The sequence below is a fragment of the Scyliorhinus torazame genome, chromosome 20, assembly GCF_047496885.1.
Source record: "Scyliorhinus torazame isolate Kashiwa2021f chromosome 20, sScyTor2.1, whole genome shotgun sequence".
NCBI lineage: Eukaryota > Metazoa > Chordata > Chondrichthyes > Carcharhiniformes > Scyliorhinidae > Scyliorhinus > Scyliorhinus torazame.
The window spans coordinates 14,579,617-14,592,788 of NC_092726.1; the positions used below are offsets into that span (position 1 = coordinate 14,579,617).

At 47.5% G+C, this 13,172-nt stretch overlaps 1 protein-coding gene across 2 annotated transcripts in view; it reads right to left on the reverse strand.

The window, feature by feature from the left end:
* LOC140396892 (chromaffin granule amine transporter) overlaps positions 1-13,172 on the reverse strand; it is a 60,068-nt gene that overhangs the window by 31,907 nt on the left and 14,989 nt on the right. The window contains exons 3-7 of one of the 2 annotated variants that reach the window (XM_072485736.1): positions 12,908-13,066; positions 9,668-10,010; positions 8,699-8,757; positions 7,681-7,764; positions 491-583 (exon numbers count right to left, since the gene is read on the reverse strand). In XM_072485736.1, coding sequence (XP_072341837.1) covers positions 491-583; positions 7,681-7,764; positions 8,699-8,757; positions 9,668-10,010; positions 12,908-13,040 — 712 coding nt within the window. In that variant the 5' untranslated portion in view covers positions 13,041-13,066. The remainder of the gene's footprint in view (positions 1-490; positions 584-7,680; positions 7,765-8,698; positions 8,758-9,667; positions 10,011-12,907; positions 13,067-13,172) is intronic. The other variant, XM_072485737.1, reaches the window with a different exon arrangement.

Sequence of the window (13,172 nt, forward strand, 5' to 3'; positions counted from 1 at the left end):
TCTTGTGTGTTGCTCTGTCAGTGCCCCTGAGAATTCACGCTTGGCAAATGAATGAGAAGTGAACCAAGATGGTTTCTCCTCCCTGCTCCAACACTTTTGTTCAGAACAGTGGGCTGGATTCTCCGTTGCAAGTCCACCCCACAATCAGTGCGAGTGAGGATGGAGAATTTGGCACCCTGGTCACTGGTGGCAGGATTCTCTACCCTGCCACTTGTCAGTGGGATTTCCCATTGAAGCCACCCCACACCACCTGGAAACCCACGGGCGGCTATGTGCTTCCGATGGGAACAGAGAATCCTGCTACCAGCGAACAGCCGGAGTATTCCGGCCAGTATCTCAACAGGTGGATCAAGGTGGTGCCTTTCTCCTGCGCATCCTTAAAGGTTGATCAGAGCCAATGGAAGCAGCTGCTGGAACATTTTGTGGGTTTTTTTCCACATAAGTATAGCAGTACATGGTTCGATTGAAGTGCAAAGTCCAAATTACTTACTTGTCACCCCCAAAGCTACGCCTCCCAGCGCTATCCCCATGTATTTGCCTCTTTCTTTGTCGTCTGTATATTGATTGGCTAACATTCCCAGACCTACAAAGGAACAAACCATTAGACCAACAATCATTAAACTTGAAAGAGAAAACCGAAAGCGACACCTCAAATGTAGCACTCATCTGGCTGATTTCTCAATCTGCCTGCCCACTTGATTGTTGCTGAGAATTTCACTGAATCTGTTACCACTTCACTGTCATTCTTTGAAACTTCTGAATATATAATGAGCCTCCATTTGGAATCCCATATTTCAATGCTGAGTGGTTTGATCTATTTGATTACTCTTAATAATTTGAGTTTATTAATCCTCTCTGAAATTCACTGTAGTTAACATTTGCAGAAGTAGGCAGATGTGAAGGACATACCCTCCTCAACATTCTTCCGTTTTGTTCAGCCGTTCTTATTGATCCCACACTCTCCAGACACCAGTCCTATTGATTCCCTCCCACTTTAAGATGTGTACTTTCAGGCCCTCCCGGAACAGCAACCACAGTCTTCCAATTCCAACTCCATTTCTCCAGCTCTGAAGAAGAGTAATGGGGACTCGCAATATTAACTCTATTGCTCTCTCCACTGATGCAGCCAAACCTGCTGAACTTTCCCAACATTTCCTGTTTTAATTCCATTTTTCCTTGTTGGAAACGTCCTTATTTACCCTATCTGGAAGAATGGTGATTCTCTCCTGAGTAACCACTGTCCCTTTGCCTTCACATTGGTGCTTCAGAGAATTAGGGAATGACCATCAAATCTGAAATTATCCATTACTTTGCTAGTTCTGGCTGAATTTTAGATTTAGATTTATTGTCACATGCACTGAGGTACAGTGAAAAGGATTGTTCTGTGTACAGTCCAGGCAGATCACTCACAAAACATAGAACATATAATAAATACACAAATATAGACACCGGGGACGGGACTCTCTCAGCCCGGGGCAGGTCGCGGACCGCTCTACTCAGCCGGTCCACCGATTCTCGGCCCGGAATGGGCCGAGCGGCCGCAGTTAAACCGCTGATTCCCGCCGGCACGTTCACACCTGCTCGCAGTCAGCGGGAACTCTGCGTGCAAGGGTCGGGTGGCGGCCTGTGGGGTCCTCCGATACGGCCGAGCCCGTGATCGGGGCCCACCGATCGGCAGGCTGGCCTCTCTGTCCCCCGGCCTCTTTTCCTACGTGCCGGCCCCTGTACTCCTGCGCCGTGTTGCGTCGGGGCCGGTGCATTCAAGGAGGCCACCGTGCATGCGCGTGTTGGTGCCGGCGCCACTGCGCATGCGCGGATCCCGCGGCACACACTTCGCGCCGGGATCGGCAGCTGGAGCGGTGTGAACCACTCCAGCGCCGTGCTGGTCCCCTGTAGGGGCCAGAATTACTCCTGGCAGCGGCCCGTTCACGCTGTCGTAAAAAGCGACGCCATTTATGACGGCGTGGACACTCTGCCGCGGGATGGGAGAATCCCGCCCCGGGTGATGCTTACCGAATATAGTGTGACAATTGTAGAGAAGATGTGTAGAAAGATCAGTTCAGTCCATAAGAGGGCCACTCAGGAGACTGGTAACAGCGGGGAAGAAGCTGTTTTTTGAATCTATTGGTGTGTGTTCTCAGACTTTTGTATCTTCTGTCGGATGGAAGAAGCTGGAAGAGTGAATAACGGGTGGGAGGGGTCTTTGATTATGCTGCCCGCTTTCCCAAGGCATCTGGAGGTGTAGACAGTCAGTGGATGGGAGGCATGTTCGTCTAATGGACTGAGTGGTGTTCACAACTCTCTGTAGTTTCTTGCGGTCTTGGGCCAAGCAGTTTCCATACCAGGCTGTGATGAAACCAGATAGGATGCTTTCTATGGTGCACCTGTAAAAAATTGGTGAGTCAATGTGGACATGCTGAATTTCCTTAGTTTCCTGAGGAAGTATAGGCGCTGTTGTGCTTTCTTGGTTGTAGCATTGATGTAGGTGCACTAGGACAGATTGTTGGTGATGTGTACATCTAGGAATTTGAAGCTGTCAACCGTCTCCACCTTGGCACCATTGCAGACAGGGGTGTGTACGATACTTTGCTTCCTGAAGTCACTGACCAGCTCCTTAGTTTTGCTGACATTGATTTCCTCCCATCACCTTTAAGTGAGAGATTGTCAGTACAGTTCAGGCTTTGTGTTTCACTGGTGATCATCTTGCTTCAGTTTCTCACGTACAGACTACAGCTCATGAAAATGTTGATGAATCTGGACCTTCTAACTTTAGCCTCACTCCAAAGTTATGTTCCTAGCTCTCTAATTCTCCCTGTAATTGATCTGTCCGTGGATAGTTGATGGCTCATCCTCTAACTTATTTTTTACTTCATCTTCATCATTCCCCACGACTCTGCCCTCACATTCACTCTGTTCCATTTCAGTTTCTTGTTTACTCAACATTCCACCCTGTCCATTCTTTTACTCACAAGGAGGTCCTGCAGGCATCAACTTCCTTCATTGCACGCCGTTAACTCTTCAAATCTTCTTCTTAAATTACAATGTAGTCGGCAATAAAAACCTTCTTTCAACACTTTCTAAAGATTCAGATTCTTCAGATACCTTGGGCGAGATTCTCCCTTTGGGGGACTAAGTCCCCACGCCCGCTGGAAAACGGGCGAGAATCACTCCGGACTTTTTCCTCGAAAGTTCGGGGTGATTCCCTGTCTTCCAGGGGGCTAGCAGGGCCCTGGAGTGCATCCTGCAGCTCTGGCTGCCAGCGGGGTCCTGCTGTCCAGACCATGCGGTCGCGCATATGCACGGCGGCCGCAAGCGGGCCCGCGCGGAGGAAAGTAGGTTCCCCCCAATCACGGGCCTGGCCACCACTGAGGACCCCCCCCCCCTCCCCCCCCGGAGTCAGATTCCCCCAGGCCCCCACTAGGACCACCACCACCGGGTGGAACCACACCGGCAGGAACTCGGCGATCGACCACGGAGAATTGTTACAGGGGCCTCTTCCAACGGCTCCCGACCGTCGTGCCGGATTTCCGGCGTGAACAGCTATGCTCCGCCCCCGCGCCGGGCGCGATTCCGACGCGGAGGGTCGGAGAATCCCGCCCTTGTTCCTCAAATCAAAAAACAGACCCTTCATTCGCTCCATCTTTGGTCTTCCTTAATCTATTGGTATTCTCATTTCTCTCCCACCCCTTACTTCAAGGCGGTCCCTCATTCCTAAAGTTGTCTCCAAGAAGTTTGATTTTCTCTTTCATTCCAAAAAAGTATGGTTTTTGGATTAGATTGGATTGGATTTGTTTATTGTCACGTGTACCGAGGTACAGTGAAAAGTATTTTTCTGCGAGCAGCTCAACAGATCATTAAGTACATGGGAAGAAAAGGAAATGAAAGAAAATACAGAATAGGGCAACACAAGGTCCACAATGTATCTACATAAGCACTGGCATCGGGTGAAGCATACAGGGTGTAGTGTTAATGAAATAAGTCCATAAGAGGGTCATTTAGGAGTCTGGTGACAGTGGGGAAGAAGCTGTTTTTGAGTCTGATCGTGCGTGCTCTCAGACTTCTGTATCTCCTGCCTGATGGAAGAAGTTGGAAGAGTGCTTAAGCCGGCTGGGAGGGTTCTTTGATTATGCTGCCCACTTTCCCCAGGCAGTGAGAGGTGTAGATGGAGACAATAGATGGGAGGCAGGTTTGTGTGATGGACTGGGCGGTGTTCACGACTCTCTGAAGTTTCTTGCGGCCCTGGGCCGAGCAGTTGCCATACCAGGCTGTGATGCAGCCCGATAGGATGCTTTCTATAATGCATCTGTAAAAGTTGGTAAGGGTTAATGTGGACATGCCAAATTTCCTTAGTTTCCTGAGGAAGTATAGGCGCTGTTGTACTTTCTTGGTATGTAGCCGGTTAAAATGGCTAACTCCCGATTAGAATGGCCAAACCCCGATTTAAAATGGCGAACGGAAGAGGCTGATGGGAAAATCAGCCGACAGGACTCAAACAGGCAGCTGCAGGCAAAACTGTGTATTCGCCTCTGGGGAGGCCAGACAGAATCGATACCTGCAGCCATCAACACAACAACACACCAGCCATCTGCATACTAATTAGCAATCCCCGGGAACAATATGCTCCAAATTAGACACACAAAGCCAACCCAGACTTTTCGGTGCCAGCAGGAACTTACACAAAGAGAGGTGAATGACCACCTCGAAACCGCCCATCGATCAAGGAATCGCTCCAGCATTGGAGAATATCAAACCAAGTGATTGGGACAAAGTCCAATCACTTGGAACCAGGTACAAGGTCCGCCCCGAGAGGCGGGAAGCCCCTGGGGACTATAAGAATAGGGGCCAAGTTCAAATCGACCCTTCTTCTCCTCTGCTGACCCTCTACAACAGCCGCAAGAAACAGGAAGTCTTACTCCAACGCTCGCTACGAGATAGGCACTCCTGACTATCGACCTGTACCAGCTTTGAATCCCGCAGGCTCAGAACCCATACGAAAGGCCATTTGTTTCCCTGACCTGGTGGGCCATTTCCAAAGTTAAGTATTGGTCTGTTAGTTGTAGGAAGTAGCTTAGTAGTAGAATTAATGTATAAGTATTGATTGCTGCATATAATAAATGTGCGTTGGTTTAACTCTTACTAAGCGGCGTGTTGGATTAGTGATCATTACTCCGACTTGAACCACGTGGCGGCAGCAGAAAGATACCTGGCGACTCAAGAGCAAAGGTGATAGAACAAGAGCAATTAAACTAAGGCTAAAATGAGCAACAGGTGGTAGCGTCGACGTGGGTGGACCAGGACAGATTTTTGGAGATGTGCACCCCTAGGAATTTGAAACTGCTAACCATCTCCACCTCAGCCCCGTTGATGCTGACATGGGTGTGTGCAGTACTTTGCTTCCTGAAGTCAATGACCAGCTCTTTAGTTTTGCTGGCATTAAGGGAGAGATTGTTGTCGCTACACCACTCCACTAGGGTCTCAATCTCCCTCCTGTATTCTGACTCGTCGTGATTCGAGATCCGTCTCACTATGGTTGTATCGTCAGCAAACTTGTAGATGGAGTTGGAACCATATTTTGCTACACAGTCGTGTATGTACAGGGAGTAGAGTAGGGTGCTAAGTACGCAGCCTTGCGGGGCCCCAGTATTGAGGACAATTGTGGAGGAGGTGTTGTTGTTCATTCTTACTGATTGTGGTCTGTTGGTCAGAAAACCGAAGATCCAGTTGCAGAGTGGGGAGCCAAGTCCTAGGTTTTGGAGCTTTGATATGAGCTTGGCTGGGATTATGGTGTGAAGGCAGAACTGTACTCAATAAATAGGAGTCTGACGTAGGAGTCCTTGTTGACGAGATGCTCTAGGGATGAGTGTAGGGCCAGGGAAATGGTGTCTGATGTGGACCGGTTGCAGCGGTATGCGAATTGCAGTGGATCAAGGCGTTCTGGGAGTATGGAGGTGATGCGCTTCATGATCAACCTCTCGAAGCACTTCATTACGACTGAAGTCAGGGCCACCAGACGGTAGTCATTGAGGCACGTTTCCTGATTCTTCTTTGGCACCGGTATGATGGTGGTCTTCTTGAAGCAGGTGGGGACCTCAGAGTGGAGTAGGGACAGGTTAAAGATGTCCGTGAATACCTCTGCCAGCTGGTCCGCGCAGGCTCTGAGTGCATGACCAGGGATCCCGTCCGGACCTGTCACCTTCCGAGGGTTCACTTTCAGGAAGGCCGATCTGACTTCAGAAGCTGTGATGGTGGGTATGGTTGGGGCACTCAACAGTGGATTGTTGGTTACCTGCTCGAACCGAGCATGGAATGCATTGAATTCATCGGGGAGGGGTGCGCTGCTGCCAGAGATACTGCTCGGCTTCGCTTTGTAGCCCGTTATGTTGTTTAGTCCTTGCCACAACTGCCGAGAGTCTGTCTGTGACTCTAGCTTGGTTTGATATTCTCTCTTGGCATCTCAGATGGCTTTGCAGAGGTCATACCTGGATTTCTTGTGTAGGTCAGGGTCGTCTGACTTGAACGCCTCAGATCTGTCCTTCAACAGGGAGTCAATCTCGCGATTGAGCCATGGTTTCCGGTTGGGGAACATATGTACTGCTTTCTTTGGCACGCAGTCGTCCACACATTTGCTGATGAAGTCTGTGACGGTGGTGGCATACTCATTTAAGTTGGTCGCTGAATTTTTAAAATATGGACCAGTCCATTGTCTCTAAGCAGTAAGAGCTCTCAGTTTTCTCAGAACTCATGTAAAGCCCAAGATTTCAATACTGCTCCCAAGTCTGGGACACTCTTTAACCATGTGACTCACATTCTTGGACAGATACAAGCAAACATCACCTGTGGTAATCCTTTAGTCATTTCTCTCTTTCTCTCTTGCTCATTCACAACTATATTTCCACAACTATGCCAAATGCTCCGCTGAAGTTTCTTCTTGTGTCCACTCTATTCCCAAATACAGCATCCTACATAACCTATTCCTGTTCCCTATCGTGGTGGAAGCTGATTCAATCATAACTTTCAAAAGGTAGTTGGATAAATATCTGAAATGGAAACATTTGCAGACCGTTAGGAAACATCAAGGGATTAATTGAGTGGCACAGCAGCACAGTGGTTAGCAGTGTTGCTGCACAGCACCAGGGACTGTCTGTGTGGAGTCTGCACGCTCTCCCCATGTCTGCGTGGGTTTCCTCCGGGTTCTCCGGTTTCCTCCCACAAGTCCCGAGAGACGTGCTTGTTAGGTGAATTGGACATTCTGAATTCTCCCTCAGTGTACCCGAACAGGTGCTAGTATGTGGCGACTAGGGGATTTTCACAGTAACTTCATTGCAGTGTTAATGGAAGCCTACTTGTGACACTAATAAAGATTATTATTATGAATTGGAAAGGAGTGGGATTAATTGTCAGCTGCCTCAGCCACAATGAGCTAATGGCCAACTTCAATACTGTATCATTCTATGATTCCATGATCTCCCCATTGTGTTGCGATCAAGGCTTATTATACAGTCTTAGACTCTAATTTACTCTTTCCCGAGACCTCAAAGCCCTATATTTCCCTCAACCATTCCTTCTTCCTGTAATCTCCCACCTAATTACTACTCTCTAACCTGCCCCTCTTTTTTCCCGATTACTCATGGCTTGTATTTCACCCTTCACCTGGGATTTCTCGATGGCAAAAAGAAATACCTGATACTGTGGAACATGATGAGCCAACTCCTTGTAATGCTCGAGCAATGAATAGCAAGGTGTAGGTGTTCACAAAAGCATACACTGTCAACAAGAGGGAGGAATGAAATTAAAATGAAGTCAATGGGAAGAGGAAGAATGTGACTTTGCTTTCCAAAGAAAGCGTATTCACCCACATCACAGAAGGACACAGTTTATTCATTAAGCAAGGAGAACCTTATCGCTCATGAGGAGAATATATGCAGAATACTTTTGTATCCCAAATCCCCCACCCTCACCTGTTCTTTTCATCAACTTAACTATTTATTAAATTAGAAGCTCTGTGAGCACAGCTCTGGGAACTGCTCCAATTGCTCAATTTCTTAGTCAATTTATCAGCCAGTTCATAACATTCTCCTTCATCTTACAACCTTGCATGTGGGTCACAAGTCTCTTATCCGGCACCTTTTCAAATGCTTCCTGAAAGTGAGCTATAGGATATGCACACGCGGGGTGGCACGGTGGCGCAGTGGTTAGCACTGCTGCCTCACGGCGGTGAGGACCTGAGTTTGATCTTGGCCCTGGGTCACTGTCCGTGTGGACTTTGCACGTTCTCCCCGTGTCTGCGTGGGTCTCACCCCCATAACCCAAAAAGATTTGCAGAATAGATGGATTGGCCACGCTAAATTGCCCCTTAATTGGGAAAAAAAGCATTGGGTACTTTGAATTTATTGAAAAAAAACGACATGCACTCTCATCCTGCAGTGTTCCATATATAATTTCTTTGTTTTTTTTGTTTTTAAATTTCCACTTAAGGGGCAATTTAGCGTGGCCAATCCACCTACCCTGCACATCTTTGGGCTGTGGGTGTGAGACCCACGCAGACACGGAGAGAATGTGCAAACTCCACACCGACAGTGACCCGGGGCCGAGCTCGAACCCGCGTCCTAAGCGCCGTGAGGCAGCAGTGCTAACCTCTATGCCACCTGTTCCATCCATAATTTCTAATGTAATATTATATAATGAAAACTCTACTCACTTATTGTTGACGTAAACAGTATCACAAAACCAATGAACATTGGAATATGATATCCAAGCCTGAAAGGAAGAAAATACAGTTTATATGAAAAGTGATGAGAGCCCTTGTATCCAGGATATTCGACATGGCTGAAATACAAACAGAAAAGGCTGGATAAACTCAGCAGATCTGGCAGCATCTGGGGAGAGAGAAACAGAGTTAACATTCCAAGTCAGTATGACTCTTCATAGCCTTGGCTGGATGTTCTCATGCTCCTCTGAGGCCAGAAGTTCAAATATTGTTTGTTGCATCTTTTAACATGAAGACAAAGAATGTCCTGCGACTGTCATGTTTCAATTTTCGACCCTCCAAGGAAGATAGATTCACATGATAAAAATTCTGGAGATGAACTAGTATGGCTGATTTAAGCTGGTAAAAGAGAATAAAGTGATTTCAATCCTGGCTTTTTGTTTTCCAGTTCACTTATTCCTCTGGTTTTCAGCTGCCTTTGCAGCTTGAGGAGAAGCTAAAACACTTTGATTTTCATTCCTCCTCCAGCCTGGAATTAGTCAAAATAAAAGGTGACACAAATTGAAATCTTAGGCAACTTAACTGGATGGGAAATTCTCTGTGAGACAATGTGTTGTATACCAGAGTTATTCAGAAAGAGAATTCTTGTGTTCCTGCTGGGCCTCCCCATGACATGCACCATTCCCCCAGCCAAGTAGGAGACACATCCCTACCTTGGGCACTGCCCTTTTAGTTGTGGCTGCCTGGCGACAAGATTCAGCCACAGATTCTGTACCGCTTTAGGCCGTGAATGGTGATCTTTTATGTCGGAAACTGAGAGCTGAAGACCGAATTTGAGATCCTTGGTACAACATATTCAAGCACGACTGCACGCAAGGTACTCTGATGATCTGTGTAGCTTGGTGCCCAGTCTATATAAATATACCCAGTCACGACTGGTACAAAGGCTTTCTCACTTACCTGTTGGTCAATGGCCCAACCAATGGATTCACTAAGAGCTGCACAATTGCTTTTGAAGCAAGTAACAAGCCAACACGAACGTTTTCATCTGATAAAAATGAATCATTTTTGCTGCAATCGACGCTTGCAGCGGTTGTCTTCAAACCTACGATGGGAGCTTCTGTTGTATTTCTCCATTCAAACCCTTCAGTTCTTGTAGTGTTCTCAGTCGTAAATTGGCCATCAGTAGAATATGGGATGTCAGGGAAGGCAGTGGGGGGCAATGCTTTAGGCTGTTTCAGTGCTACTGAGTTATTCATTTCCGCGATATGTTGATTGTATAAGAAACTGGGGATGATTGGAACTGAAACAGAAAAAAAGAAACATTATTGTTGACCGGTGATTAAAATCCCTTGACATGAAGAGTGAAAGATATGGGCCGTTTTAGATTTGGGTGATGGTCTGTGGGATTATAGTTGAGCTCTCTGAAGTTACAGAACAGCCCAAGGGCAATCGCTCTTTGTAATAACTGAGAGTTATCATTTGGCAGACACTTACCACTGGACATAATGAAAGGTACCATCGCTCCACATAACCACAAAACTTAGACCAAGACAAGGGTGGGGGGATGCCGAATAATTTCCTTGGCATCCTTACAGTGCAGAAAGAGGTAATTCAGCCCATCGAGTATGCACCAACCCGCCGAAAGACCAATCTACCTCGGTCCATTCCCCCACCCTCCCCCCATAACCCTGCATATTGATCATGGCCAATACACCTAACCCGCACATCTTTGGACTGTGGGAGGAAACCGGAGCACCCGGAGGAGGAAACCCACGCAGATACGAGGATAACGTGTAAAGTCTACACAGTCACCAAAGGCCAGAATTGAACCCGGGTCCCTGGCGCTGTGAGACAGCGGTGGTAACCACTGTATCACCGTACCGCCCATGTAAAGCGATGTTTTGCAAACATGCTGCCCCACAGGCAGGGAAACTGTGGATTTCAAACATAATTTCTTCCCGCATGCATGTTAGTCATGTAGATACTGAGCCAATAAAGCAAGAAACATCTTTCAAGGAAAACCGTAAAGCATGTCAAGCTGAACCTCCTGATATGGTTCAGAACAACCACTGTGGGGGGCTGGGGAGCAGATTGCTTAGCTGTCCACCTGATCGTGATCCCAAGGCTTTTTACACGTACATAAAAAGCAAGAGGGTAGCCAGGGAAAGGGTTGGCCCACTGAAGGATAGGCAAGGGAACCTATGTGTGGAGCCAGAGGAAATGGGCGAGGTACTAAATGAATACTTTGCATCAGTATTCACCAAAGAGAAGAAATTGGTAGATGTTGAGTCTGGAGAAGGGTGTGTAGATAGCCTGGGTCACATTGAGATCCAAAAAGACGAGGTGTTGGGTGTCTTAAAAAATATTAAGGTAGATAAGTCCCCAGGGCCTGATGGGATCTACCCCAGGATACTGAAGGAGGCTGGAGAGGAAATTGCTGAGGCCTTGACAGAAATCTTTGGATCCTCACTGTCTTCAGGTGATGTCCCGGAGGACTGGAGAATAGCCAATGTTGCTCCTCTGTTTAAGAAGGGTAGCAAGGATAATCCAGGGAACTACAGGCCGGTGAGCCTTACTTCAGTGGTAGGGAAATTACTGGAGAGAATTCTTCGAGACAGGATCTACTCCCATTTGGAAGCAAATGGACGTATTAGTGAGAGGAAGCATGGTTTTGTGAAGGGGAGGTCGTGACTCACTAACTTGTTTTTCGAGGAGGTCACTAAGATGATTGATGCAGGTAGGGCAGTGGATGTTGTCTATATGGACTTCAGTAAGGCCTTAGACAAGGTCCCTCATGGTAGACTAGTACAAAAGGTGAAGTCACACGGGATCAGGGGTGAGCTGGCAAGGTGGATACAGAACTGGCTAGGTCATAGAAGGCAGAGAGTAGCAATGGAAGGATGCTTTTCTAATTGGAGGGCTGTGACCAGTGGTGTTCCGCAGGGATCAGTGCTGGGACCTTTGCTGTTTGTAGTATATATAAATGATTTGGAGGAAAATGTAACTGGTCTGATAGTAAGTTTGCAGACGACACAAAGGTTGGTGGAATTGCGGATAGCGATGAGGACTGTCAGAGGATACAGCAGGATTTAGATTGTTTGGAGACTTGGGCGGAGAGATGGCAGATGGAGTTTAATCCGGACAAATGTGAGGTAATGCATTTTGGAAGGTCTAATGCAGGTAGGGAATATACAGTGAATGGTAGAACCCTCAAGAGTATTGAAAGTCAAAGAGATCTTGGAGTACAGGTCCACAGGTCACTGAAAGGGGCAACACAGGTGGAGAAGGTAGTCAAGAAGGCATACGGCATGCTTGCCTTCATTGGCCAGGGCATTGAGTATAAGAATTGGCAAGTCATGTTGCAGCTGTATAGAACCTTAGTTAGGCCACACTTGGAGTAAAGTGTTCAATTCTGGTCGCCACACTACCAGAAGGATGTGGAGGCTTTAGAGAGGGTGCAGAAGAGATTTACCAGAATGTTGTCTGGTATGGAGGGCATTAGTTATGAGGAGCGGTTGAATAAACTCGGTTTGTTCTCACTGGAACGAAGGAGGTTGAGGGGCGACCTGATAGAGGTCTACAAAATTATGAGGGGCATAGACAGAGTGGATAGTCAGAGGCTTTTCCCCGGGGTAGAGGGGTCAATTACTCGGGGGCATAGGTTTAAGGTGAGAGGGGCAAGGTTTAGAGTAGATGTATGAGGCAAGTTTTTTACGCAGAGGGTAGTGGGTGCCTGGAACTCGCTACCGGAGGAGGTAGTGGAAGCAGGGACGATAGTGACATTTAAGGGGCATCTTGACAAATACATGAATAGGATGGGAATAGAGGGATACGGACCCAGGAAGTGTAGAAGATTGTAGTTTAGTCGGACAGCATGGTCGGCACGGGCTTGGAGGGCCGAAGGGCCTGTTCCTGTGCTGTACATGTCTTTGTTCTTTGTTCTTTGATTGGAACTGTGGAGCAAGAGGCGAGCAGAAATTGAGGGGGAGGAAGCAGAGCTACAGTTTACTGTTCATTATAGTGTGCGCACCTCAACCCCTCAGTGTGTGAGCTACTCAGTGAGAGGTTTGGTCCCTCAGTACATGGAAAGCTCGGGGGTGCCATTCTTCCAAAGCCTCTGCCCTTCAGTGTTATTCTCCTATTGTCCCTGATGGCCAGAATGTTATTTGTAAACTGCGCACTCCAGATGACACTCACCTACAACAGTTAACAGGGTAAAGTCCAGAAAGAGTGCCAACCAAACAATAATCAGCACCATTGTCCTGGACTGTCTTGCCTTCTTCAGAGTTTGCCATGTTCCGCACTCCTTTGCACATGTCAGCATTTTCATTCTGGGCGAGTAGCTCTCTTGTCAGCCTGAAACAACTCGACACATTGCCCATCATAAGCAGGTAACCCCAACCTCGGCCCCTAATCAATACCTTTAATTAGCACACACCCCTGATGGGTCTTCTGACAATTC